Source organism: Myiozetetes cayanensis, unplaced genomic scaffold (assembly GCF_022539395.1).
Source record: "Myiozetetes cayanensis isolate MyiCay16 unplaced genomic scaffold, myiCay2020 scf18, whole genome shotgun sequence".
NCBI classification, from domain to species: Eukaryota; Metazoa; Chordata; class Aves; order Passeriformes; family Tyrannidae; genus Myiozetetes; species Myiozetetes cayanensis.
This window is the reverse complement of record NW_026087389.1, coordinates 8,892,409-8,919,508: the sequence shown is the minus strand read 5'-3', so window position 1 is coordinate 8,919,508 and position 27,100 is coordinate 8,892,409. Positions and strand designations below refer to the sequence as shown.

Below are 27,100 nucleotides of genomic sequence, written 5' to 3'. Positions count from 1 at the left end.
AGTACTAAGTAGTACTGAAATAGAAAGTTTTTTACGCTTCTACAATGAAAGCCAGGTTGTGAAACTCAACAACTTTAAATGCCTTCTGAAAAAAAAACCAAACCAAACCCCAAACACTAAAATCTAGAAATTGAGTAGGAGTTACTGGATGCTATTTGATTATTTTATTATTTTTAACCACAAAAAACACCCCAAAAGAACAGCAAGCGCACCAGCCCTTTTCAGTCGCCCTCTCTGGGAGGACCAGTAGTGTCTCGGGGTTGTTGCCTTCCATGCTGCAACAGCTCCCGTCGGTACCACTGGAGCACCGGGTGCAGATGACTTGGGCGGAGGGGGAGGCCACATGCGCTCTGGCCTCCCCTTCCCCTCCGGCTCCCGGGGACGAATCTCCCCGTGTCCCCCCCATCCCGCCGTGTCCCCCCCATCCCGCCGTGTCCCCTATCCCGCCGCCTCCCGGGGCGGGACCGGGTCTCGAACCCGCGGCACCCCGGGAGGGGCGGGCGCGGCGCCGCCTGGCGGTGGGCGGCGGCAGCGGCGGGCGGCGGTGCTAAGGCCCCGCGGCGGCGGCGGCGCTGCCGTGTTGACAGCGGCGGCCGCGCCGGGAGCTGCCCCGGGAAGCGGGGTTGGTGGCGCCGGTTCTCCCGCTCCCCGCTCCGCTATGGCCTTCATGGAGAAGCCGCCGGCCGGCAAGGTGCTGCTGGACGACACGGTGCCGCTGACAGCGCAGATCGAGGCGAGCCAGAGCCTGCACTCGCACACGGTGAGCAGGGCAGGCCGGGCCGCGGGGGGCGGCGGGAGCGGCGGGCGCGGGGAGAGGAGCGGGGGAGCCGGTAACGGGGGCGCTGGGGGTGAGGGGCCTGGCGGGGGCAGCGGGGCCGGCCGGGGGCCTGCGCTGAGCCCGCAGCAGCGGGGCCGGGGGTGGCGGGGGCGGGGGCACCGGGGCAGTGCGGGGCGGGCGGGGGAGCGGTGCGGGAGGAGGCGGCGGGGCCGCCACCCCCGGGGGCGGGTTGGAGCGCCCGGGAACCCCTCGGTGGGATGCGGCGGTGCCGCCGCTGCCGCCGCCTGGAGCCGGGGGTCGCTGGGCTCGTTCGCCCCCGCCGTGTACGCGGGGTTCCCGTGAGCAGCCGGGCACAGCCCCGGGAGGCACCGCCGGGGCTCTGCGGGCGCGGCCGGTGCGGGGCTCGGGCTGTCTCGTGTCCGCCCCGAGCGAGGCCCTGTAAGTGGCTGTAATTCCTGCTTTTCTCAGGGTGTTGCAGCCCTTGGAGCGGAGATGGGCTCTGGTTGCCTCATTTCAGTGGCTGCGATGAAGTTACACATGAACGGGCTGCATTTGCCTGCGGGTCCTGCCGTGCGACTGAGGCTGTGAAGCTGCAGAGACCCCGCAGCCCCAGCCCCGCTTCTTTGTTGTGGGGAGCGGTGACAGTCAGCAGAACAAGCCCTGCTGTCACTTGGGTGTCACAGGTTAATTATGGGATGCCAGGGACATATGCACGCTGCCTCCTTAAGAACTGCGCTGTCTTTGAGCATGCAGTAATAGTCCCAATTTCATAATGTCCTGTTTGCAGTTATTTTCCACTTTAAAAACCAGGTTTCCTTATAGTATGACCAAGCAGTACTGTGAATCAGAGAGAGGGAACTGGCTGTCATTTGTGGTTCCTGCTTTGGCTGAGAGCAGGGATGCTGGGCTGGAAAGGAGGCCAGAGGTACCTCAGCAGCAGGTACACTAGTGGGAGGCATGCTTTAAGTGGCTTTCTTCTGTCCCTAACACAGCTCAGATCCCTGCATTGTGGATCTCTTCCTGGTTCCTTGCATCTGGTGCATACCCTTAACCTGAATGATGATAATTATAGGTTGACCACAGGATATACAAGTGATCTGTAGACTGCCTTATTAAATACTCTTCCTATAAATAACCTGCACTTAAGAAGTGGGATTTTTTGTATGTGAGGAACTCTCATTTACTAATGTTCCAGTCTTCTCTGAACAGAAATTACCTATGAGAAATGATCTAGAAGGTCTTGTGAATCTAGCAGGCTGTGGCTCTCAGTTGTTGCAACTTCTCTTCTTATATTTCTTGGCAATTGTGATGCTTTTTACCTGTTCCAATAGCTAAGGGGTGCATGTGCCAAGTCCTGTGAGAAGTTGTGTAACTCCTAATACCCCCCAGTTGGCAGAGCAGATTAAGTTTCATTGGTAACTTGTTTCCAACAAGTCTTATTATACTTTTTCACTACTACAAATGACAATAGATTTTTGTGTTCTTTCTTTTTGCTTGCATGATTTTGGTTAAAAAAGAAAAAGTCACTAAATTCTTTCAGAATACATACTATTTCAATGCAGACTCTGTGTGTGTTTTGTCTGAGGGAGTGTGATAGCAAGTGTTGCTCCCCCCACCTTTCACCTCCGTATTCTGTTACTAATGGATGTTCAGGAAAAATTCTCTATTGAATTGTTCTGATCTTTTGTTAATACCAGAGTGCTGGAGCACTGTGCTTTTTGATTTAAAATCTGTCTCTAAGATACATCTATTAGTAATTGTTTGTTTTACTGCAGAAGCCCTGTTGATAGTTGAAAGATGGCTTGAAGTGTGCGTAGCACAGATGGTTTATATAGAGCCAGCGTGGGATAACAAAATACAGGAAGCCATTAACAGACACTTGGTTTCTTATTTGATATAAATTGACTATTTTGTCATTTTGGACACTTCATCTTATGCCCCTAGTATCTGAATAGTTTATTGGTGGGTGATGCTGTCCCTGAGTTGAACTTTCCTAGTTTATAATAAGCCACACAAATAAACCCTTGTATCTGAAGAGGTGTGTAAATGAAACCCCTCTAAGAAATAAGGGCTGAAGTGCCTTTGTGGGGTCTTAAGACTGCATTTTACTTTGTTAAATTATAGTTAGCAGAAAGTAGGTTGTCATTAACTGAATGCTTTTTAGGTTTGTTCCTCATCCTACCTCAAAGCAGTATCTTCAAAAGATGTACAGTCCTTCATCCCAAACTACTGTTTGGAGAGCTAGGTTTGCAAATGGTAGACTTGTTCTAAAGCTGAAATACAAAGGCAGCCATAAGTAAATTTTCTGTTCTGTTGTCAGCAGTTTGTATTAAGATTTTATAATGCTGTTTAGTGTTGCAAGAGTTGTTTTAAACTTGCATTTTTATTTTTTCCCTGTAGATCATAGCTTATAAAAGCACTCATATGAAGACAGCTTAGGCCGAGGTTAGGTGTAACTTGAACACAGCAATTGAACTAGTAATTATGTAAACCTTCTGTGGATGCTGAAAATAGACAGTCTTCTGAAAAACCAGCTAAGGAAGAGGTAAAGAATTTCAGGAAAAGCTCTGTAGACATGGTGAAATATCGCACAGAAGACCAAAGCTTGTGTCAAGTGAATAGTCTGCTTGCCTATTGTTCTAAGTAGTTTTTGTTAATTTAAATTTACTACAACAAACTGGGTGAGTGTAAACTTCACAGCATTGAGTCAGGAGCTGTAATTGGCACAGACTCAGTTTCTGTTTCCTGGGGCTGAAGGTGAAACTGAAAAAAACAAAACTGAAAACAAAACCTGAAACTACTACACACGTACCTGAATTCTCCAGAAACCTAAGAAGGGACAATGCTAGTATAGAAAATGTACTTTTGAGGGTTTGCACTTTTTGCTTAGTAAGAGTAGGTCAACCCCCTTTACTAGGGAAATTATTTTAGGGAATCAGCTGCAAAATCCTCTGATATGCTCACAAGCTCGGTGTGTTTTGTTCAAGACAGAAGAGCTCAGAGTCAGTACATTTGAGCTGGGACATAATCTCCATGTTTTTGTGTTGCAACAAAGAAATTGTCCACTGAGGTTTTGTTTCTGCATATTTATATCCAGTGATAATTGAAGACGAAAATTATGCTTTTTTATGTTTGCAAAAGTCGTTTCCTCGGTTAGGTGTGTTACAAGCAGTCCAAGTTTTGTTGGAATGGGCACTTACATACAATTAATTCTGTAGTGTGGTGTTTTTATAGACCTTTTCATTTTAAAGCAAAAAACCCAAACACATTGTAGGTGCATTCCAGTGGCACCCACTTAACATGAGCAAACCCTGTCAGCTTCATTTTGTCTCCTGCTTTATGCTTCAGTCACTAGCACTGCATCAAAGAGAGAGAAACTGTAGCTTCCAGGATTGTGTTGGGCACCTTTCCATAGCCATGGCTCAGTCCCTTGGTAGATGTGTGTACCAGTTTTGCAGAAAATGAAGTTGTTTTGTAGCCACTGCATTCCTTGACTTCAATAGGAGTGGAATTACATCCAATATATTAAGCCATTTGCAAGTGTCTCATCTTGACGCCAAATGTTGTGTTCTGACAACAGAGGCAATTTCAGCACTAAAACTTTAATAAATGTTGGCTGTTGAACTCGCTTCATATTGCAGCATTTCATCTGTGTGTTCACTATTTAGAAGTGGCTTTCTTTCTAAGCCTTGAAATAGGATGCTATTTTCTTCCACAATAATCTAGACATATTCCTTAGTAAGAACTGCCTATTGTACATATAACTCTTAGAGCACTTTTCGGCAGAACTACCATTGAGTTGTACATATACTTACAAACATTCCTTAATTCCTTTCTGAAGGGATTTTGCTTTTTCATGTGTTTCATGTTTTGAAATGGAAGTAGTGAAACAGCCAGCTTTGCTGCAGTACACTGTTGTCTTAAAGGCATTTGGAAATGAACAGCTGAAATAAATCCCTCTCATACTACTTTCAGAGTTTTTAGTTTTCCTTGAGCAATGATGAATGTTGACACTCACAGCTTTTAGATTAGAAAAACATTGAAAAAGCATTTATATTTCTCCTTTATCGTTCCCAATACAAAAATGGAGCCATATGTTTCTAGAAGTGTAGGATTTGGTTTAAAAGCTTGTAAAGGACTTTGCACATCTGCTTTATAAGGAAGTCAATCTCTGCAAGGTTGCCTTCACTTTGAACAAAAACAAACATGAAGTTACTTTTAGACGTGGCTTTAGAGAGGGAGCTATTAGAGTTCACTTGTTTGAGGTTACAGAAGTGCAGTTCCGCCACTGGACTTGGTAAGTATCCTTGGCCACCTCCCACCTCCCCTCCAGCCTGAGCTCACAAAAGGTAGCTCTTTCATCACACCTAATTTTAGATATTCCAACCTTTTGGTTTCCTCTGGTGAACTCAGGAAATAAGTATTGCATTTGTAGCTCCTGCAAAGATTGCAGTCAAAATATTAGTTACCATATCATACTTTAATAAACCTTAATTAGAATATTTTTGTTGGCTACTGAGTATTTCCTGAAAAATACTGAGTATTTTGCCTTTCTGGTGAAGGCCATGGTGATGCAGGGCACTGAAAATCCATGGTTTCTCATGTTTCATTTGTCTCCTTGTTAAGTTTCATTACATCTAAACGTGTCCTATTTTTTCCCTGCAGTTGTCCTACTTCACAACTTTCACTTACTGAATGGCTGACTCATTACTAGAGCAGTGATACAGTGTGTGAATGGTGCAGACAGGACACATGCACACCTGCACTGTTTAAAGTGTAGTGAAACACCGACCTGCTGCTGCTTCTACCTCAGATGGGCTTAATGGCAGGTTGTGCAATAGCAAATAAATACCGTGCCCTGCAACAGAGAGGTCTCTGAGCCTGAGCAGCTTTCCTGGTCTTGTTGCTACTTTTCACATGGGAGATTTTCTAAATAAACATTTAAAAGAGCTTCTTACTAGAAATTGTTCCAATCCAGCCTACTTAAGCAGGGATTGTCTTCATGCTTAATTAGGCTTTCCTCTCTTTAATGCTTATAAAATAAAGCTCTTTCAAACTTTTAGTTGATGTGACCCGAAGGTGACCTGGATCTTTATAATGGTTGGCTTTTCAAGCCTGTTGGATTAAACAGACGTACAGCAGAAATCTGTGGAAAAACAGGCTGACTGTCCTGAGCTGGAAATTTAAGAGACTAGTTTCTTGGCAAAACAGAATGTATTTACCAATATTGGTCACACTCTACATTTTATTTTAAGAATCTCTAAATTCGCCACTTGTTCTTTCCTATTTTGTCTCTACAAAAGCCTTCTTTCCTGTCTGTTTCCTGTTTCAAAAACTAGGAATGGTGATAAACAGCAGTTGTTAAACAATTGAACATACTTTGCTGTGTGATTTTCACCTAGGAATGTTAACAAAATTTTGCTGAGCAGCACTGAGCTGCTGATGCTAGTGTTTTAGTAAGTGCTGGAAAACCAGGGACTAATCTTGGTAAATGTGGGGGGAAAAACACCTAAATGTTGGCTCTGCATGAAAATGGGTAAGTTCAGGATAATGGTAATCCCCACTCAGTGATTGTGAAACTGTTACTGGCAAAGTATTGGAGAAATGCAGTGTGGTTATCACTGATCCATGTGGATTTTTGGAGAATACTCCCTTTCAGAAACTGTATCCAGAACTTTATAGTGATGGGAGAAGATTTTAGAAAATGACAGCGTGCAGCTGGGGTCATGCACCTTTCCCTACTCCCAACCTCCTCCTCCTGGCACCAGTTTCCGCTTTTTTGACTAATTGGAGCAGCCAGGAAATGATCCCATAGGTAAAACTGCTTTCCTTGGCATCTTTAAAAATGTATCTTGAACTGCTGCTGGAATGTCGAGGTTGTGTCAGGAACTGTTTGGCAGTGCTGGTATGAAGAGGAGCGGATGCACAAACCTTACCTGTGTGGGGAGTCTGGAGAGATCCATGGAGCTTGTCTTGGGAATGGTTGTGTGGCCTGTCTTGTGGTGTCTCCTGTGTAGCTGCTGGCAGTGACCTTGCTGCGCGTGGGCAAAATCAATAGTGGGAGGTTCTCTCTCTGTTGTCTCTTTGTTGTCTCTTCTGTGCAAGCTGAGACCTTCCTTTGCCAGCTAGCAGCTGTGAGGGCTCCTTTGAAGTTATTTGGTAAACTGAGTCATAGGAAAGATTCTGAGCTATTCATGTAGGAGTGAAAGATGCCATGGGAATTTGTGCATGAGTGTAGCTAACCTAGACCTCACCGAGCCTGGTTGTTGATTCCTAAAATTGTTGGCAGGAGTGAACTCTGGTAATTGCTAGCCCTTTCTGAAGCCTTTTCCATTCTGTTTTCCTAGGTTGGATGATGCAGCTAAGCAGAAATGATCCTGAGTGTGCCTCTCTGCTTTCCTTATGCTTTTATGTGTCTCCTATGGGCACAGTCTCAGTCCCACTATCAGGCAGTGTCAGAAGAAGATTGTTGTAATTCAGATTTTTTCCCCTAACCAAAACAGACTTTGGCAGGGTAATAAAGGCTTTTGTGCATTTAGGCTTGAAGAGTTGAAAGCTCTTCTCTAGTCCTCTGGGAAGCATATATCAGTGGTGCTAATTATAATCCCACAACAAGCTTGTTGCCACGCGGAGGCAATAGGAAGTATCAACTTCTCACTAAAACTCAGCATACCGTGGTCTGCTGATTATGTGTAGCCATGGCAGACACTGGGAATGGGATTGTGTTTCTTATCCTGTTTTTTCTGCTACAGCTATTCAATCTTGTTATCAACTTTGGGGGAAAAATACCCCAAAACCCAGAAAAGCATTTAGGCTTTTTCATCAGCTGTATTGACAGGGTGGACAACTATTCATTACAGTTGGTGTTTTAAGGCATCAGAGCAGAACTGGATGGGAAAATGCTCAAGTATATGTAGGAAAAAATAGCTGTGGCCCAAATATGGTCTTTTTTTATATAATCTTCCTGTGAGAATGGGCTCTGAACCCCAAGTTGTTTATCACTGGGCTCTCCAGAAGAGCCACTGCCGTGTTGACCAGAGTGGTTGTGGGCACTGAGATGCTTTGATGGTTGTCTACTAAGTTTGTGTTCTGCCTGCCCGGGAACGCTTTCTTGGGGTACAGTAGAAAATGATAATCACTGGATGAAGAGTAAGTGCTACGAGGGATTGAGCATTAACTCTGCTTCTTTCAAAATCCTAGAAAAGATGAATGACTGCACGTGGTGAATCATCACTGACGTGGTTTTTCAGAGGAACAGCCAACGTTCCTTTGAGACTTGATGAATAAGCAGTTGTTGCAATTCTTTGTCTGTGTGTGAAGTAGCCTCTTCCTAACTTCCCAAAATGCAGAAACGATCACAAAACAGGAAAAGCCACTTTAGTGGTGAATATGGGTTTCCAGGTGTCCCTTTAATTGATTTCTGTCATACAGTTTCCAAACATAATTACACCAGTTGAATTACAATTAGCTCTGTGGATTTATGTTACTATTTATGAGGATTTGGGCTTCTTGTTTTGCAGGAAGATACCATAATTATGGCTTCAAATGGATGAGAGGAGAATATGGAGTGAGCATGTCAGGCTGATTTTCTGAAAATAGACCCTTTAATTCTAGTGTAACAGTTATGTGTTTTGGTTTGTGACATCTCAGATTTATGTCATTTCCAACTAAGATGCTAGGACAAAAAATGTGATAAATCCCTTTGGTTTTCATGCTTACTAGTCTTGTTCCTTCTCAAGGCTAGAAGGTTCAAACTTGCTACAGGTATTTGACAGCTTTGATGATAAAGGATCTTTTAAGTGAATTTTAGAAAATGGCATAGCATTTTTGACTCAGCAGCACTGGGCTTTGGAAGGAAACTTCAGAAAATAAAATCTGGATTAGGTAAGTCTGAACACATAAGGTAATACCAACTGGCAAGTGTTGCCTTTGCCCCTTGTCTGGAAGAGTCATAATTCTTGACTTACATTAATTACTTGGTAGATGTTAAATGAGAATTTAGTTCTGTGGAGGGATTCTCTGGTGTGCCCCACTTTGTTGGTTTGCTCCAATGGTATATTTATGTTTTTCAGTATAACAGTTTTTAATTTCATTTCATTTCATTTTAAGGAGGAGAATTATTTTGTGGGGTTTAGAAGGCAAGTTCCAAAACCAGAGGACACTTCACAGTGCCTGAAAGAAGATACTTAAAAAGGCATGAAGTGGATTCTTAACTGTGAACCTGGGTTTATAATACTTCATGAATCAAGTGCTCAGTTAATTGAATTATCTAGTTGGTAGGCAGGCACGTCAGATAGAGTTATTGTTTATGGGATGGACAAATTTGGCATTAAACACAAGGTGCAGGAAATAACTTGTTTATTTGTTATTTCCCTATTGTTTGTTCATAGTAATTTTGAATGCAGCATAAATTTTAATATCTGCAAATGCGCATAATGCTCTGATCAGTCCTTTTTGTGTAAGACTCCTGTTGATGTAAGCAATTCAGCGAAAGAGCATTTGAAATGGAAAAAATTATTCAGCACTTTACATAAAACACGTTTGAAAGTTTGTCCCGGGGTGAGTGAAGTCATCTGAGCTGGCTGACAGCGGTGCATCATGTGCTGCTGCACTGCAGGCAGGGGCTGGTGGGTCCTCGTGCGCCGCTTGGCACAAGTGCAGGGAGCTTTTTGCGTGTTCCAGCTCAGGAATGCTGTGGCCTGTGGTGGGAATTCGTGTTTGGCTCAGAATTTTTCGTTCTCACTTTGGATGTGTAGCTGCAGGTGTGTGGTGTGACTGTGCTCGTTCCCCTGGGGAAGCCTGGGGGGGTTTAGTGGCACTTTGAGCCCCGGTGCAGGGTCCTGCCACCCCAGGCAGGCCTGTTTCTCAATGTAAATTATGTGGCTGTGGGATAATCTCTGTAATAAGACTTTAAAAAGAGCTGCACTTATAGAGCTTTGTGTAAGCAAATGGCAAAGAAGTATCTATTGCTACAGTCAACCCAGAATAATTTTATTTCCCTACTAATTAAACAATATCTAAAATGGAGAATATAGGATTTCTAGGAAATGGACTTGCCTTGTTTGTGATATTTGAAATGTCAAAAGTGTTTTTAGAGCTGTTTTCAAACTGAAACAGAGTAGGGGTAAACAAAGTCATGGCTGCCTTGAAGTGTGTCTGATTGGATGTGTAAAATACTTCATATCTATTTTTGAGATAATTGAATAAATCTCCAATGATGATATTGTTGTATTGACCAGGTATTTGTGACCAGGCATTAGTCTACAAAAGGTACAGCGGAGCTTGAAATGAAGAAACTGAAAAAAATTGTGATCTATGAATGTAATTGTGGTGGAAGAATTATTAATTCTTAAAATTCAAAAGTTCCTTACTGAGATTTAGATATATCTACATAGTTAATGTATAAATATTTAACATTAAGCATGCATTATAAATGAAGAATTACCATCATGAGAAACTGAGATGTTCTAGTTACCCAAGCACATTCCACAGCTTTTGTGGTAACCTTTCCAGTACAAAAATAATTGGAGGTTGGGCAGCTGTGGTTATTTATTGGCATTTTACTCTGTTTTGGTGGTGGCAGCAGTTCCTGGGGGTACTTGTTGGGTATTGGAGGTGAGGTAAGGAGAGGTTTCTTCAGCTGATTGTTGGTAGAGATGTGTGCTGAGTATGCTTTTACTGCCTTTTTCTGTAACTAAATTAAACTGTTCAAGTGCAAGCTCCTGGACCTGTCCTTGTCTTCCGCACTGGGAAGCAGAGGGAGACAATTGCTAGGGATAGGGGTGAGCAAATCCAGCGTGGACCTTTCCCCAGGTGCTCGATCTGAATTTTCTGTTTCTCAGTATTCGTGGTCACAGTTGGAGAAGTACTTAACAACTTTCTTCAGCTTATTCATTCTCATTTCTAATATTTTTTTCCTTTTATTAGGAATACATAATCCGTGTTCAGAGAGGAGTTTCAGCAGAAAACAGTTGGCAGGTAATTTCTTAAGCTGTGGTTCATGTAACCAGGATGCCTTTTTAGGATGAGTTTGAAAATTGTCTCTTCCTAGCTTTTCAGACTTGAGCTGGAAAGAGAAATGTTCATTTGGAATTGAGAACATGAAGTGCTTGAATACTTTTGATCAAAAACTAAGAGAAAACCAGTATTGCTGCCAGCTACAGAAGGCATGTTGTCTGCTCCTATTCTGAATATTCCAGGGAAAATGCCTGTCATGTGTTACTACTGCGTGTTGGTACAACCATCATTTTAAAATCTCAAATGCTAGTTTGCCTTCCTTGGGGCTAAAATCACAGCCTTGCTGAGCAACAAAACCAAGAAGTAGTAATGAAGATGACTATGAAAAGTTGTTGCATCTAATATGGCAAAAATGCCTTATTTGCAGACAACTTAGCTCACAAATACTTTTAAAACTGTTTTAAGATAATATTTAGAAATGCATTTTCTTTCTGGTCAGATATGATTAAAAACTGCTTTGCTCTCTGGCAATGTGGCATAAATCCAACAGTTATGTCTTTGTACAAGAATTGTTAAAAGAAGAAGATGATTATAAATGGGAATTACTTTTCTCTGATGTGATTTTGCAGAGTAAAATGCTAATGGAAAAAGTAATTTTTTTCCTGAACTTTGTCTATTATTTTGCAGATTGTGAGGCGATACAGTGACTTTGACTTGCTTAATAACAGCTTACAGGTAACTTTCACCCTTGATATATATCTAAATATAAAGTCTAATTAGAAGGGTTTATTTAAAATGGCTTGTGATATTTGTATATATTGTGGTGAAGAAGAAATAAAAATTCACATAGCTGTAAAGAACAACTGTGACTTCAAATGTAACTTGAATGTGTACTTTTTCACTCCTACATTTTCCCGTATAAAATTGAATTTTAGCATCAATGAGATCAATTTATATAGAAGTGGAGGAAATTGGCAGATACTGAATCTTTCCCTTCAGTACTGTGACTTGTTCCGGTTTTGTGTGTTTTTATTTGTTCCTTCTTTGATTTGGAGAAAGCCAAGGCACATACCAACCTTATAAATTCAGCATTGAAATGCTATGTGTCCCATTATTTATATTCGTCTAAAAGCACTACCAGATGCTGCTTCTCATGTGATGGTTTTCTGTGTCACTGAGGAGTGTTCCTTGGCCAAACACTGGACTCACTGTGTGTTTTCTTCTGCTTTTCAGGACAATTATTTCTTTTTAGTTTGTGTGGGAAAAAGCAGGGTGTATGTGAGTGTGTTTGGAAAAGGGGGGAAGCAGGAGTGATGAGCATGTACAGGGTTGAAACTTGTTACTTGGGACTTCCATGGTCCTGGGCAAACAAGATGAAAAATGAATGATGCAGTTTGAGGGTAGATTTTTGTGAGGTTGAAATTTTTTCCCCTGTTAAATCTTGCATGAATTCAAGGGTTTAATGCTGTTTCCACTTCCTCTTTACCTCCCCAGTTTAATCAACTACCTGCTTGATGATCCTTGGTGAGCAACACCCTGTTAGGGTGTTGAATTGTGAACTCTGACAGTCTGCTGTAACCAATTCCTTTGCTGAAGGTGGATGAGGGGACAAATTAATCAGAATTCAACAGATGCAACTTGGTTGTCTTGTTGAATTATTCTGTTGAATGTGCAGTAGCACGTAGGAACTTTTATCATGACCTAGAAACCTTCTCTGTGATGTGCTGAATAAATGCAATACAGAGATGTGTCCTGCTCCAGAGACATCCAAGATTTAAAATTAGATAAACACCCAGGGGAACTCGAGGAGATGAGATGGTACTAGTCATCATCAGAGTACCTAGGGGTCATTGTGGTCTTAACCATTGTCAGGTTCTGATAAAGATCACAGAGAAAGAATTTTGAGAAAGTTTTAAAAAGAAGAAAGAGTTCACTTTTTGCAGACACCTCTGACAAGCTCCTCTTAACCCTGGGGGATAGAATGTATTAAGGTATGAAAAAGCTTTATGCCTTCTCATTTACATTTCAAATGAGGCACCTTTAGTAGAGAAAGCAATGGACCTTTAAGTCTTAAAATTCAGAAATGCCAGGTACTACAGGGTTGGGCCTAGGTGGAAGGTCTAGAAAGTGAAGGTAAATACGTTATATATGATAAAGAAAAAGCCTTTTTATCTGAGGCAGAAGTGAATGATAAAAGGGGAGGGTTCAGGAAATTATCTGACAGCAACTTGCAGAGTGGGATAAGGGGGAATTTGAAACAAGGAGGGAGACCAAGATCTAAGAGAAAAACATCAACTTCTTGGGTGACCGGAAAACATCAAACAAAATGATCAAAACATACCTCTAACTTGGATGGGAGGATATGAGAGCATGGCTAAATTAGCAGGCTGTGGTCTTTAGCACTTGACTCCTTCAATGAAAACTACTGCTCACCCCTTGATTTTCAGACTCCTGAGTCTGCTTTCCACAGTCTGGAAAGGCAAGGTTACGTCTCTGTTTGGAGAAGCCTTTTCTGGCTCGTACAGAGAACCACCCTGAAAGGTATTATTCTTCATTATGTGCCCAGCAGAAGGGCAGGAGATGCACAGCTCTATTTTTGGCAAACACTACTGCTTCTCCAGCCTAGTTCTAAATGCCAGGGCAGACAGTAACTAGTGAGAATCATGGCAAAATTACTCTTTTCTCCCACTGTTTTGGATTTTTTATAAATTGCTCTTTATGATGCTGAAGCTGAAGTTTTTGCATCCATTAAGACAATGCAACACTCCTCTGTTCTCTCCATCCAGAACTCTAAGCAACAATATTCTGTCACAATATTTAGGTCTCATGACTTGTGTGTAGACTCTTTAAACTCTTGTGTATATTGAAATTGGAGTAAACAAAACTCCACACAAAGCACCCTCCAAAAAACAGTATAAAACAAGGACCAGTAAGAAGATACCAAACTCCAGTCTTCTTCCTTCAAAACTAAAGTGCAGCTGGAAAAACTGAGCTTCTTTTGGATGTAAAGGCCCAAGTTCTTCAAGTTCTCGTGGCATACTTGACCTTTTTGTAGATTTTGGTGTTTGTGTTTCAACACAGCTGCAGTTGAGTTGGCATGCAAATTAATCTGGTGCTACCTATACAATAATACTAAGGATGAAGAATTTCAAAACTGTCTAGGCTTGGGAATGCATACTTTTGACCCTGATTTGTATCAGAAAGTTTCAAGCCAGATTCCCTGAACTCTCAGCTGTACTGGATTGAAAAGCTCCTTCCAGTCTGTCCTGCATTTCTTCCTCTTCCCTTATTTGACAGAGATGTGTGGAGATCCTTGACTGCTCTTCTGTTTTGTTAAGTGAAGTACTGGAAGCAGTGGAATTCACAGCAAGATATCTGGCTTTTGTGAAGCATTTTACTGCAGCTTTTGAACAGACATTCCTGAGCGGGCTGTGGTTTGAAGATAAGAATGTTAATTCCCAGGTTCTTCCGTGGTGAAGCCCATCCTGGCTCCAGTGGTGAGCTGGGGCCACAGAGAAATATTGCTGGTGTTTGAAAGCATGTGAGGTCTTGGCAAGGTCAGGACCTCAGTGAGGTGTCCTTCTAGGACAGACAGTGTTCTCGCTGTGCTGTGTGTTTTGTTAGATTGCTACAAAAACCTGGGCCTGAATGTTACTTTCTGCTGAAAAATAGCAGATGTCTGATTTATAAGCTTTAAAACAAGTAATAGTGGTTTGAAAACATCTGAACTAGAGTGAGTGTCTCTCTGATGGTAGCTAGCTGTCAGGTCAAGAAGGTAGAGGTGATTATCATTTGACATGCTTTTTGAGTGAGTAATACCAGAAAAGGATTTAGGTTTTGTTTGGAAACTTGGTTTTCAATTGGAATGGTCTGCCAAAGGAGAGTTCTATTCGCCTCTGGTGTTAAAACTAATTTGGTGAATTCTTGACTGTAAGTGGGATATGGTTGCCTTTGGGTTTATTCCTGGATATTTTTTTTCCCTTGGGTCTAAAAGAGCACTGAAAATTCTCAGTGAATAAGATGATTTTTATAAACGTCTTCTGTAATCCAGACATAGTTATAGTTCTTTTTCAATCCCTAATTTGCAGTCAGAAACTGGTGAAGTAGAAGTGCTAAATTTAGTAGGGAATAACTCTCGTGTTCAAAATGTATGAGGTAAAAAGGAAAGGGAATGCTTCTTCTGTCCCAATTTGTTGAACTAATCCCTTACCTTTTCCACTAGTTAAAATGAAAGTTGTTCAAACACCAAAAGCCCCTGTCTTCTCCCTGGTGAACTGTTTGCTTTAGAAATGAGGTTTTGCATCTGGTGTAATTGATTCCTGCAACACACAATTCTTAAAGATAACTCCCATGGAGATTCAACTTACCCAAGGCAGGTGCTTTGATCTGCAAGACAACAATGTGTTAACAACATGAAAAATGTATTCTGGCAATTCACATGACGTAATTGAATATAAACACAGAGGGTGATCTCTTTGATCTGACTTACATAAGGCTTTGAATTTCTGTACATTTTTTCATTGTCCTATTTTGAAGGATTTCTCTGATTTTCTTTCTGAAGTTTTGGATCACTAATGTCAGCATAAAACAACTACTCTATGCTCACTGGTAGATTGCAACTATTTCTGGGTTGAAAGATGTATAGAATTAAAAAAAAAAAGTACAGTAGCAAGTTCTGAAGAGAAAATGGAAAAGTTGCACCATATTTGAAATTACAGATTTAAAGTACTTTAGAAAAGGGCTTTAAATTACCTACAAAGTCATGGAGTCAAAGGAAAGTTACTAATCTACACTTCATGAAATAAGAAAGCACAAATCTTATCCAGGGAAAATGGTAAGGTGTGAATAGTTTTTCTACTGTGGCAGAGGTGTGTCATAGGAAAGGTCTGGCTGAAAATTGTAGCCATTTAGTATCTGAAAGTTTTGTGTAGTGATCTTAAATGTATGACTCACTTGCAAAAATTTTGTCTCCTTGTATTTTCAGTGTTGTTCCATTTACTAGTCTCTTCACAGTGGGATGTGACATCTGACTCTGATAACAGTACTTAGGAAAAATATAAAAGCTTGTAATACACAATATGAAAAGAGTTATTGAGTAGTTAGCTTGCTGCTGAGAGTCTTTTACTTTCTGAGTTGCCAGTTTATATCCCCAAGGCATTTTGAGAGCAAGGTTAGTAATTTTTCCTCTCTTTTTAAGATCTCAACTCTAAGTCTACCTCTTCCTCCAAAAAAATTGATTGGAAATATGGAGCGTGAATTCATTGCTGAAAGACAGAAGGGACTCCAGGCCTATCTCGACGTAATTACTACCCATCACATACTGTCCAACTGTGAACTGGTGAAGAAATTCTTGGACCCAAACAGCTATTCTGTAAACTACACTGGTAAGTCGGAAATACAAAACTGTATTACAGTTTGACTTTAGGATGTGTGTTTATCTTCCATGAATGCTGGCAAGGATCTGCACTGAAACATGTGGGGAACAACCTTCAAAATTATAATATTGTGTGTGTGGTTATTTATGATAAGGCTTCTCCAGCTCTGTGCATGGATCATGCTGAGATTGTCAAATCTAAATATTTGAATTATTTCACAGAGGGTCAAGATAAGCAGAACTTGGAGGAGGGAGAGTTGCTGATAAATGGAGAGGGTTGGTGTTGGGAAGTCATTTATCTGTCACAGTGTAAGGTGGAGTTAAGTTTGTCCACTCTGTATTCTTCTAAAACAGCCAATCTTCTCAACACTGAGTCTTTCAACAGGAGCAGTTGTGGTCATCTTGTCCAGCTCCTACTGTTGCTTTGGGGTGTGAGACTTCCAGAACTAATTGTTTAAGCTATGTTTAGTACTTTTAGTACTATGTTTAGCTTGAATAAGTCAGACACCCTCTTCCCACAAATTCTGGAAAGTCACTGTATCCCCAGTGATCAGTTTCTTCATTACTAAATGTTTCTTCTTTGAATTTGTATTACTTCAGCTATTGGAAACCATTAAATAATTGTCTTACAGACTGAAGAAACTTCCTCTTAGTGATCAAACCCACTGCACAGATTTAGTTCAGGGGCAAACCGACTCTTTGCAAAATGCAAAGCTTGTTTTCATAAAAGCAGAATCTCCTGAAGCAGGAACTCACTACTTCCTTTTCACTTGTCTTTTTTTCTCCCTTTATGTAACATTCTGGTGTCTTCAGCTCCAAAGTGCAAAGAACGTTTCCTGGATGTTTATGATAAGCTGTGCAGGAGCTGTAAATTCTTAGTAACTCTTTAAGGATGCAGTTTGTCTGGCTGATGCTGAGCAAGCAATTTAAATCCTCTAGGAGACTCTGTGACTTCTGTGTTAGTTCTGAGAACTTTCATCAAGATTGTGTTTCCTGCCAGTTGCTGGGAACTTAGCAGCACAGACATCATTGTCTATGGTCTTTAGAGACCATCAGTTTGTCATCTTTTAAATACTGGAGCAGTGAGATGATATTTATTGCACTTTTTTTCTAGCACATTTATATAGAGAGAAGATACAGTGAAGAGGGAGAGATCAGCACATCCTTACCTTTGTGCTGATTTTCTATGCCAAGATAAGCCGTTTTAGAGAAAATCCCTTGCTAGCGTGATTCCCTTTCTCCCCCTGCTGTCGCCACCTCTCATTGAGATTTTCCTTCAGGTCACTTCATGAATAAACCAGTTGTGCTCCCAGCTCTGGGAGAATTCATGAACAAGATGTGTGTCCTCCCTCCAGCCCCCCAAATGTATGGATGCTCATGACAGCTGGCCAAATACCTTTGTCTGCACAGAAAAGGGCAGGATAACACATGGTGAAACAGAACTGTTTAGTTTACATAATTTGCATGTAGCAATGGCAATATAGATGCACATTAAAGAGATAAAAGTACTTCTACAGGTATAGCAGAAACATTTCATGATCTAATGTTGTGTACTCCTACTGTGGGAAATCTGAGCTGTGAGCGTTGGATTTAGACTTTGAAATGTAGATCTAGTAGAGATAGAAAGCAGACTGTTAAGCTAAGTTTTCCAAGCAGTGCTTTCTCTGTTTTCTCTCTGGATTTGAGTTATCGAGTTAAAAATGCAAATGCCCTCTAACTGTGTTTTTATCTGATTTCCTTTTGAAGTGATTTTGCTGACTTTTAGTCTGAATTCCTGCGGGCTTCCTTCTGGTGTTGAACCTTACCTAATATGTGGATAACTACATTATATAGTCTCTTTAAAACATTTTAATTTCTTTTCTACTTTTTTCCCCCCCCTTCTTCTCATTTTTTCTTTCCAGAAATTGCCTTACAGCACGTTTCAATGTTCTTCCGATCAGAGCCAAAGTGGGAAGTGGTAGAACCATTAAAAGATATAGGTAAGAAGAGCATGTGTGCATGAAAGCTTGTCTGATTTTTTTCCCAACTATATGAGTTGTTCTGAGATTCCAATCTTAGGTCTAAGATTCCAATCTTAAGTCTTTGCTTACAGACCTTGTCCTGCTTGTAAGTTGTGTCATTTAGTAGTGTTTAATTAAAGCTGCTGCTGCCTTTTTTTTTGTAGGCTGGCGAATACGTAAGAAATATTTCTTAATGAAGATAAAGAATCAACCAAAGGAACGGCTAGTGTTAAGCTGGGTATATATGCCTTCATCTCATCCTCAAATCTTTCTCAGTTTCACTCAAGATTTTATTTTGACTACCATGTGTGAGTGACAGAGAGATAGGTTGAAGAGCTCAGGCTTTGAGAGAGCCTTGAAAGCCCTTAGGTGGATGTGTGGTGTGGGAATTTCTTGTGTTTCTTTCCTCTGGCAAATCCAGTTTGCAGGTTTCTGTGCCTGGCCATTTGTTCCTAATCCTGCACCTCAGGATTCTTTCGTTGTAATGATGTGGGTGTTGACCGTATGTAAATCTGCTCGCTGAAAATAACAAGATGATCCTTTTTAAAGTGATGGGTTTTCTTATTTAGATCTTTAGTTGTACTGACAAGCTAATAAGCAAGAGAGGCATGAACTTTGACAACACTTGCTTTTGCTGCTGTGCTAAAATGTGCTGCCCCCTTAATTGTATGAGCAGAGCTGTTTGTGAGACTTCACTGGAGAGCACAGATCACTAAAGCCTGCAATAGGAGGGGAGTTTTTCTTGGTGCAGAGGAAGGAGGTGTCTTATCAGTTCACAATGCACACAGTCCCTCAGTTTGGAGTTGGCAGAGTTCATTCAGTGGTAGTAATGAATGTCAGATCTGGGGGAGGAAAGAGGCAGTAATATTTATGGTCACACATTTTGTTTGTGAAACCATGGCCTTATTCAGCCTCTTCAGGTTTCATTTTGTATGTGTAATTTTCTTGCTTGTTCTTCAAAATATACCTTCAAACATCTGTCTTCACTTGCCAGAGAAGATAGATCACGTTTTCTTTATGGAATGCAACATCTTTTATGATGCCATTCTTTTCCTATTTATTTCTAGGCTGATCTTGGCCCTGATAAGTACTTGTCTGACAAAGACTTACAGTATGCTGTGAAACTTCTTTCTTCCTGTTCTGTGAGTATTACTTGAAGACTTTTAAATTGTGCACAGAAGTGCATGTCAAGGATTGATCTTGCCAAAGCACATATAGCCTAGTAGACAGTTTGTAATTTTAGAGTTGCTTTCATGTAAAGGTTTGCAAACCTTTTAATTACATTTCCCATATAATATGAAGCAACATGTTCTCAGCACAAATAGTAATACTGCAGGTTTATTACAGGAGATTCAGTGTTGTGGTTAGTTTAATTTTTTTTCTTCTTGTGCAGTACTGTGAGGTCATGAGCTTTTATTTCAGCTCCTCAGCACTTTCAGGCTGTTAGGATGGTGCTGTCTAGGTGTAAGTGCTGGCCCATGAGCTGGGGATATTCTCAGGCAGCAGTGGATGAGGCAATGGAAGGACTTTTAGGTTTTCTCAGTTCTTTGAACTTAAAAAAAGGAGTGTCTCAGTAGAGGTACAATGGAAGCTGTACAATTTAAGCTCCTGTGCAATGCCACGCTATAAATCCAATAGGCATCTCTGCCTGAAAAACTGGTATTTTACTGCAAAAGGAGTTAAGGATGTTAAGCATGTGAGAGACTGGCTGAAAAGGATGGTATTTAAACTGGTAAATCTCTTTGCAGTCCTGGAGCTCAGCAGTTGCCCATAACAGGAGACACTGAAAACCAGGCTGCTCAAACCCCAGCCAGACTGAAACTGTTGTGTTAAAATGAGACATGAACAAGGGGTCTTCTCCTGACTAGCAATTTCAGTTGGTATATGCATTGTATCTGTAATTTATTTCCAACTGTGCTCTCTCATTCGGTTTTGCAAAGTTGTTACAATAATTTCTGAAGACATAAAACTGTTATGACAGCTATTAATGCTGAATTTCCTTATGTGCCATAGTTGTATAAAACTGGGAATGAATTTATTAGCTTAACATGACTTAAACCTGCAGTAAAGTTGCTCATGAATAAGTGTTGTATTCTTCATCTGTCTAAACTGCCAGTCTGTTTTGTTAAAAAAAAAGATGGTGGATTTTCTCTTTTTAATTTATGTACTAATTGAATAATGTCTTAGTGAAGTTTTCTTTGCATGGGTTATTCAATGTCATTGACAGAATCCAATTTATTACCTTAAATGTACAATTCAGGCAGATCCTTTCCTGCTTGTGAATTGAACATGAATGAATTGCAGAACCAGTCATCTAAAATTTACCTGTTGTGTTCTTCTTTTGGTAGCATCCCTATATTTACAAAATCACTTTTGCCACTGCCAGTGAATCTTCAGCACTGGTTATTAGACCATTCAGTGAAAAAGGGACACTCAAGGACCTTATTTATAAGGTAATGTCTACCCCCACCCCCAACTCAAATGGCCGAATGTTTGCTGGAATGACCATAGCGTGTCTTTTATAAAAGTGTTTGCCATCTATTGCTGAGCAAACTAAGACAAATACTGACTTTTCTTGGCATGATTTCGATATGTGTATTTGTTTTAAAGGCAAAGCCAAAAGACCCATTCCTGAAGAAGTATTGCAATCCTAAAAAAATTCAAGGTCTTGAGCTTCAGCAAATAAAAACGTATGGAAGGCAAATATTAGAGGTACTTTTTTCTTTGCTTTATTTACCTGCCTTTATGGTTTTTTTTTTTTTTTGAGGCCAACTGGTTTAGCTAGAAAAGCAGACAAACTTTTGAGCACAGAAGCTTTATTTCAGCAGCAGACTTCAAAGGTAAATGTGAGTTGAGATTAGCTGCTGAGAGTTGAATTTAGATATGTGTGAGACCATTTATGACAAAAAAAAAGAAAAAGGCAGTTGGTGCATGTGGAGTTTTAAGTGGGAGAGAGATGATAATGTAGTTTTTTCCTTATGTGAAAAGGAAAAGAAGTAATTGATACACTGCAGAACATGTGCCATAAATTCATGGTCATCAATATGTTTTTAAAATTTTTTTGATTCAAACTATTATATTCAGTAGAATTGTGAATTTCGGTTTCCAGATCTCTTTTAGGAGGTGGCTGCTTTGAGGTTCAGCATCAAATGTTTGTTTTGTGAGAAGTGTTACCAGTGAAATGGGGATGAATAGGCAGGCAAAGATGATGTAGAAGATCAAGTTGAGCAAGCATTCCAAATGAGGGCCTCATTTATTATGTATCTGCTGTAGTACTGGAGGATTTAAGCTGATGATCTTATGATCTTGAGATCATCAGAACATCTTGTGACAGTGCTCCTGTATTGGATTTTTTTTCAGGTATTAAAATTCTTACATGAGAAAGGATTTCCTTACGGCCATCTTCACTCTGCCAATGTGATGTTGGATGGGGATACCTGCAAGTTACTGGATCTAGAAAATTCCTTGTTGGGACTTCCATCATTTTATCGATCATACTTTTCACAGTTTCGGAAAATTAATGTAAGATTCAAACAATTACTTCAACCGAGTCTTATGCATCTCTTTATCCTCAACCTCTGTTTGTGGAGAACTGACTAGAATGAAAAATACCTCTCTCAAACCCCTTTTTTTAATCTGAGCTTTTCTCCATCAAATTGCTTTTCTGCTTCCTCCAAATCACTCTTTGGCTGCACAGCAGTTTTGTTGCAGCACACTGGAGTGAGGCTGAGGCCAAAGGTAAGCAGGTAAAAGGGGAGTGCAGGTGAGTGTTTTTGTGATAACAGTGCTGGCACAAATAGAGGTGAAGTGCAGTTGTTTTAAGATCTCTTTCCACCCTGGTCTTATATTTCATAGGAATGTGCTTATTGTCTAGCACACATTCTCACTTACATGTCTGTCCAGTGAGCACAACTTATTACTTATGCTTAGGTGGGAGTATTAATCAGCCTTGTCTTTGGTGGATACTGTGAAAATTGATGAGATGCTTGCAGATGTCTAGCTATTCAAAACTGGTTTTTATTTGTTTGAAGGGTGTCTGTTAACTGCGGGCTTGCAAAGCAAAATATTATCTTCCTGCAAAAGTATGTAAACAAATTTGCCCTGCTGCTGCAATCCAGCAGCATCTTGCCCTGCCTTTAGGCTCTTATTGTAATAAATTCCATACAGCATCACGAGATAGCTACTTGCTGGCCTTGCTAAACAAGTTCTGCTGTGTTGTCAAAGAAACGATCAAAAGTTCATGGTTAGCCCAAATCTGTTAGTACCATCAAGGCTCTGAGCCTCTTCCAGTAAGAGGAACCCTTTCTGTTTAAACACAATTCAGAAATCTTGGAAATACGCTGTCTGGGAGCTTAGAATGTGTGTGCAGCTTGCACAAACCTAAGGAGGAGCAAGGGAGGCTTTCCTAGGTTTGTTTGATATACACTTTTTTCTATCTTTTTACCTGTAAAGTGGCAGCAGGTCCTACTATGAACCTCATTCTTTGCTGTTTGACTTAGCTCAGAAAATGGACTTGGCTGGGATTTCTGTCAACATGTGGCTTTCTAAACTGCTGTAAGAAAAGAGCTTACAACTTCACACATTTTCACAGAACTTGACTATACTGCTGTCACATTTTTATCATGACATACAGGAAGACAGTGGTGGCTGCTTTAGCTTGAGGCGTGAAGATTTCATTTGAGCTACAGTTACACTGGGAAATGGTTGTGGTTAAGAACTGCCTAGTGGTTCCTCTTTTCTATCTTCACATGCAAAATCACTGTTTTTCTACAATGGGTTAACCAGTTGTGAAAAACTAACAGGTTGTGGCTTTTTTTTTTTTTTGTTCCTCCACAGACTTTAGAAGGTGTTGACGTACATTGCTTCGGACACTTACTGTATGAAATGACGTACGGAAGACCCCCAGACACGATTCCAGTAGAGAGCTTCCCCCCTGCACCCTCAGTGTTTGTTGGTTAGTATGCAATGGAGAACATCTCAGTCACAGCTGCCCAGGTGCACTCTTAACTTTTACCCAAGCTAAAGTGCTGTGAGATCTTTGCAGCCTGTGACCAGAAAGAATTAATAATTTGGTCAAAGAGAAAATGTGTTCTTCATGAAATATATGTAGTGTATAAGTAAAACCTTTCTTTTTGTTTTTTAGCTGAGTGATAAAGCAGTGTTTAGTAAGTAATGAGATGCCTGGATTCCCTTGCCTTATGTCTAACATTCTTGAAAAGTTTGTGTGTGTAATAGTAACACTATAATAAAAAACACATGCCACAGAGCTTCATCACTGCTTGCTTGATGCAATACTTAGGGGAACATCACACAGACATTCACTCTAAATCATTTGCTGTCCTGCTGTGCAAAAATGTGTTCATTTTTGTGCTTTCTTTGGTAGTGTCAGTGTTGGAATCCATTCTGACCTGTGAAGCTATGAAGAATGGCATGCCAACTGTCTCACGGCTCTTACAGATGCCGTAAGTCCTGTTCTACTTGTTTTATACTCATAGTAATGTTTTTAATTATTTCAGGAGGAAGAGCCTTTTTGCTCTTGTTTCTTTTTAGAAAGGTTTGCTCCTTGTTCTGAGGGATGTGTCCCAAATGAAGCTTTAAAATTGACAGGCTTTATAGAATCCGTCCCTTGTGAACATGATGAATGTGCTTTTAACATTTCTTTGTCTCTTGCTGTGTTGGAGCTGTTATGAATGCACTTTAGTTAGCATGATTTAAATTAATCCAGCTATTAAAGTAATGCAAGCATGATTAAGATCATGTACAGATTGATTTAAAAGAGAAGACTGTAAACAGGGGAGAAATACTGTAAGGAAACTCTGTGAATAGAGGAATCTACAGGTCTTAGAAGATGTTGAACAAATAATCCATGCCCAGCTGCATCTGATATTTAAGATAATATACTACATCCCCTTCATACCAAAATTCCTCACAAAAATGTTCTACGTAGATGTGCAATGGAATGAATGTAATTTAAAGCAATTAATGTAATTTAAATATCTAATTACTATAGCCATACAAACTATGACTTTTCTTAATTTCATAAGAACATGTAATCAGAAAGGGTCAGAAAGCCCTGTAAACAAGGATGAATTGTCATGGTTTTTTGAAAGTATTTTAAAATCTGCTTTATTTTTACATTTTTCATGGAATACTCTCCATAATTAACTTCATTCTAGACTTGAGTTTTTTTCTCTACTAGCCTGTCATAATTTTCCATAGTGAACAGCAACAAAAGATCTCAGAAATATTTATCTTGGAGCCAGGTTTGAGATCTCTCTGGGACAGTTTTCTAGTATGTTCTCCAGGACTAAGTATCTTGAAATGGAATAACCGGTTTATTTTCAGACTACCATTGCCCTCTAGTGTCTTTGTTTTGGATGGAAAAGGATTAATCATTGCTGCTGGCACCATAGGGGGGAGAACAAAAATATTAGATTATTTGCTTTTGTTGCCTTTTGCAGAGTACAGGCAAGAATGCAGATATTCTCAAATGTTCACTCACTGACTTTTCACATGTTTCTTGTTAATACTAAAACAATAGTTGGGCTAAGAGAATTTTCCTAACAAGAACAGTGATTTTGCATAGGTGAAATTTAAAATGAAATCTCTGGAAATCTATTATAATTAAAGAAGCCATATATTTTAAAGGAAAAGGTGGGGTTTTTGTGGGGGAATTCTTCTCAGCCTTTGATATTGTACCTGTTGTAGTAAATTTCAAAATATCTCAGATAAACTTACTTTCTCCTGCCATCAGCAATGACTACATTGTGAGGGATGGATGCTGCTAATGTTACAGCAGTGCTTGGAAAATAAAAAGCAGTACGTAAAAACCTGTGGAAAAAAACAAACTGTGGCCTAAGGATGAGGACAGAGAAGGAAAGGAAGAAAGAGGGGTTTAAATGAACAGTACCAGTAGTATTTTTCTGTGGTTTTACCTATCTCTTGGGAATAATGTTCCTCTCTTTTTATCCACTCACAGATTATTCAGTGACGTCCTGCTAACAAACTCTGAGAAACCACAGTTTAAGGTAGAGTTGAATATTGGTTTGCTGATGTTTATGGAAGTGCCAGGCTGTGTTATCTATGCATTAACTGACAGAGAGGGTAGAGGAGAACGGGCTTTATTTGCCTTATGACTCTTGCCAGCAGTATTTGGATTCCTGTGATGAATTGAACCCTTAGAAAGGGGCCGTGATGTGAGCTATGAGTGTTTGAGTTGCTTTCCTGAAGCCCCTTTGTGTAGCTAATGATGATGCTCTATCTGAGCAGAGGCTGCCAAGCAATGTGGGTCCCTTGCAGTGAGAGGAAACACCTTGTGGAGCTGATCTTGCTACGTGAGACCATCAGCACATTGCTACCAGCTCCAGTGCTGGGACATTTTGGGAGCCACATCTGGTCCCACTGGGGAGCTGCCCCAGGGCACTTCTCCTGGAAGACACGTGCCATGTGTCTTGTCAGCCTCATGGCAGTTTGGGGATGTGACTGGAGTATCAAAATGGTCACCCGTCCCTGCCTTTACAGTTTCTTTGTCCCTGCTGTTATTTCTGAGTGGAAAAACATGCATCTAATTTTCTATTCACTAAAGGAATGGTGCCAGAACTTGGGGCTTTAGATGAGCAATGTGATGAGTGGTGAGGTGCAAGCAGTCAAGTTTTGTTTTCCTTTATCACATTTTGTGCTATGTTTTTGTTCCCCATTCTGTATTAGATTCCTACCAAGCTAAAAGAGGCGTTGAAAATCTCCAAGGAATGCATAGAAAAGCGGTTAACAGAAGAACAGAAATTGGTAATGTCTGTGTTTCTTTATTTCCTACAGAAATTTCATTTCCTCCTATCATTTTTACATGCAGAAAACAGAGTTTTTACTCAAAAGTGATTTTGAGTAATATAGGCTTTCATCAGCAGATTTGCTTTTCCAAAAATGCAGTATGAGAACTTGTAGAACAGCTCTTGACTGTGTGGCATTTCACTGTTTCGGGTGATGCAGCTTCACAGGCAGTGGCTCCCAAGTTAAAGGATAATTTTAACTGCAGTATGAGCCTCCATGCTTTACTAGCAACAGTAAAGATAAAAACTAAAAATTAAAAAATAAATCTAATTAACTGACTACAATATATTTTCTTGTACCCCAAATGTGTTGCTTGAAAACATTTAAGATCTTAACATGGTTCTTTTTCCAATTTTTCCTTCATTTTGAAGATTCACCAGCACAGAAGGCTGACAAGAGCTCAATCTCATCATGGCTCTGAAGAAGAAAAAAAGAAAAGGAAGATCTTAGCACGAAAAGTAAGAAATATTTATGTAGGTTTCTCACACAGAAAAAAATACTCCTGCAGCACTGTCTGCTTTGCTCTTCCTTTCTGGTGGGTCAGTTTTCTGCCTTTCCCTTGTAATCAGAGGGCACTGGAGTTGCTCTGACGCCTGCCTGGGGATACTTGAGCACACAACAGCCTTGCTGCTCTTGTCAGCATGGGTTGGGGATGGGGGAGAGGAAAGTTGGGCATTGATAAACCTTGTGTGATACTGTAGATGGCTGTTATAAATCTGTTTGCCAGTTCAGTCCTTATCACAGAAAGTGATTATTCATTCCCATCTTCTATTTCCTCTGCTTTCTTTCAAAGAAGTCAAAACGTTCTGCCTATGAAAGTGGGGAAGAACACTCAGCAAAATACAGCAACTCAAATAACTCAGGTAACTACAGAGAGAAAAGTTTGCTTCTAAACATCTGTGTCATTTTTTTGTTGTTACTGTCATTTTCTATATGAAAAGATCCAGGATTACCATCAGTTTACGTGCTAATATTGGACTACCAAAGCCTGATAACCACTGCTTTGGGTATTTAATAATAGATAAATTGAGGGCTTAAAAATATTGTCAGTGTTAGATTTCCAGCTGCTTAATTTAATGTTTCTCTCTTCTGTGCCCCATTCTTAAAAAAAACAAACAAACAAAACCAAACCCAAACCAGTCAGTCTCTTTATTGAGACTATAT

At 40.4% G+C, this 27,100-nt stretch overlaps 1 protein-coding gene across 11 annotated transcripts in view; it reads left to right on the top strand.

Annotated features, from left to right (window-relative positions):
* Positions 1-542: 542 nt before the first annotated feature.
* PXK (PX domain containing serine/threonine kinase like) overlaps positions 543-27,100 on the top strand; it is a 34,878-nt gene continuing 8,320 nt past the window's right edge. For 10 of the 11 annotated variants that reach the window (XR_007628713.1, XR_007628710.1, XR_007628711.1 and 7 more), the window contains exons 1-16: positions 570-760; positions 10,706-10,756; positions 11,423-11,470; positions 15,933-16,119; positions 18,011-18,088; positions 18,274-18,347; positions 19,177-19,251; positions 20,458-20,562; positions 20,720-20,821; positions 21,470-21,631; positions 22,946-23,063; positions 23,493-23,571; positions 25,089-25,137; positions 25,817-25,894; positions 26,308-26,394; positions 26,730-26,799. Coding sequence is in view for 4 of the 11 variants with exons in the window: in XM_050313172.1 (XP_050169129.1) it covers positions 659-760; positions 10,706-10,756; positions 11,423-11,470; positions 15,933-16,119; positions 18,011-18,088; positions 18,274-18,347; positions 19,177-19,251; positions 20,458-20,562; positions 20,720-20,821; positions 21,470-21,631; positions 22,946-23,063; positions 23,493-23,571; positions 25,089-25,137; positions 25,817-25,894; positions 26,308-26,394; positions 26,730-26,799 (1,465 nt within the window). In the remaining 7 variants the exon portion in view is untranslated. Of the gene's footprint in view, positions 761-10,705; positions 10,757-11,422; positions 11,471-15,932; positions 16,120-18,010; positions 18,089-18,273; positions 18,348-19,176; positions 19,252-20,457; positions 20,563-20,719; positions 20,822-21,469; positions 21,632-22,945; positions 23,064-23,492; positions 23,572-25,088; positions 25,138-25,816; positions 25,895-26,307; positions 26,395-26,729; positions 26,800-27,100 lie in introns of all 11 variants that reach the window. The other variant, XM_050313171.1, reaches the window with a different exon arrangement.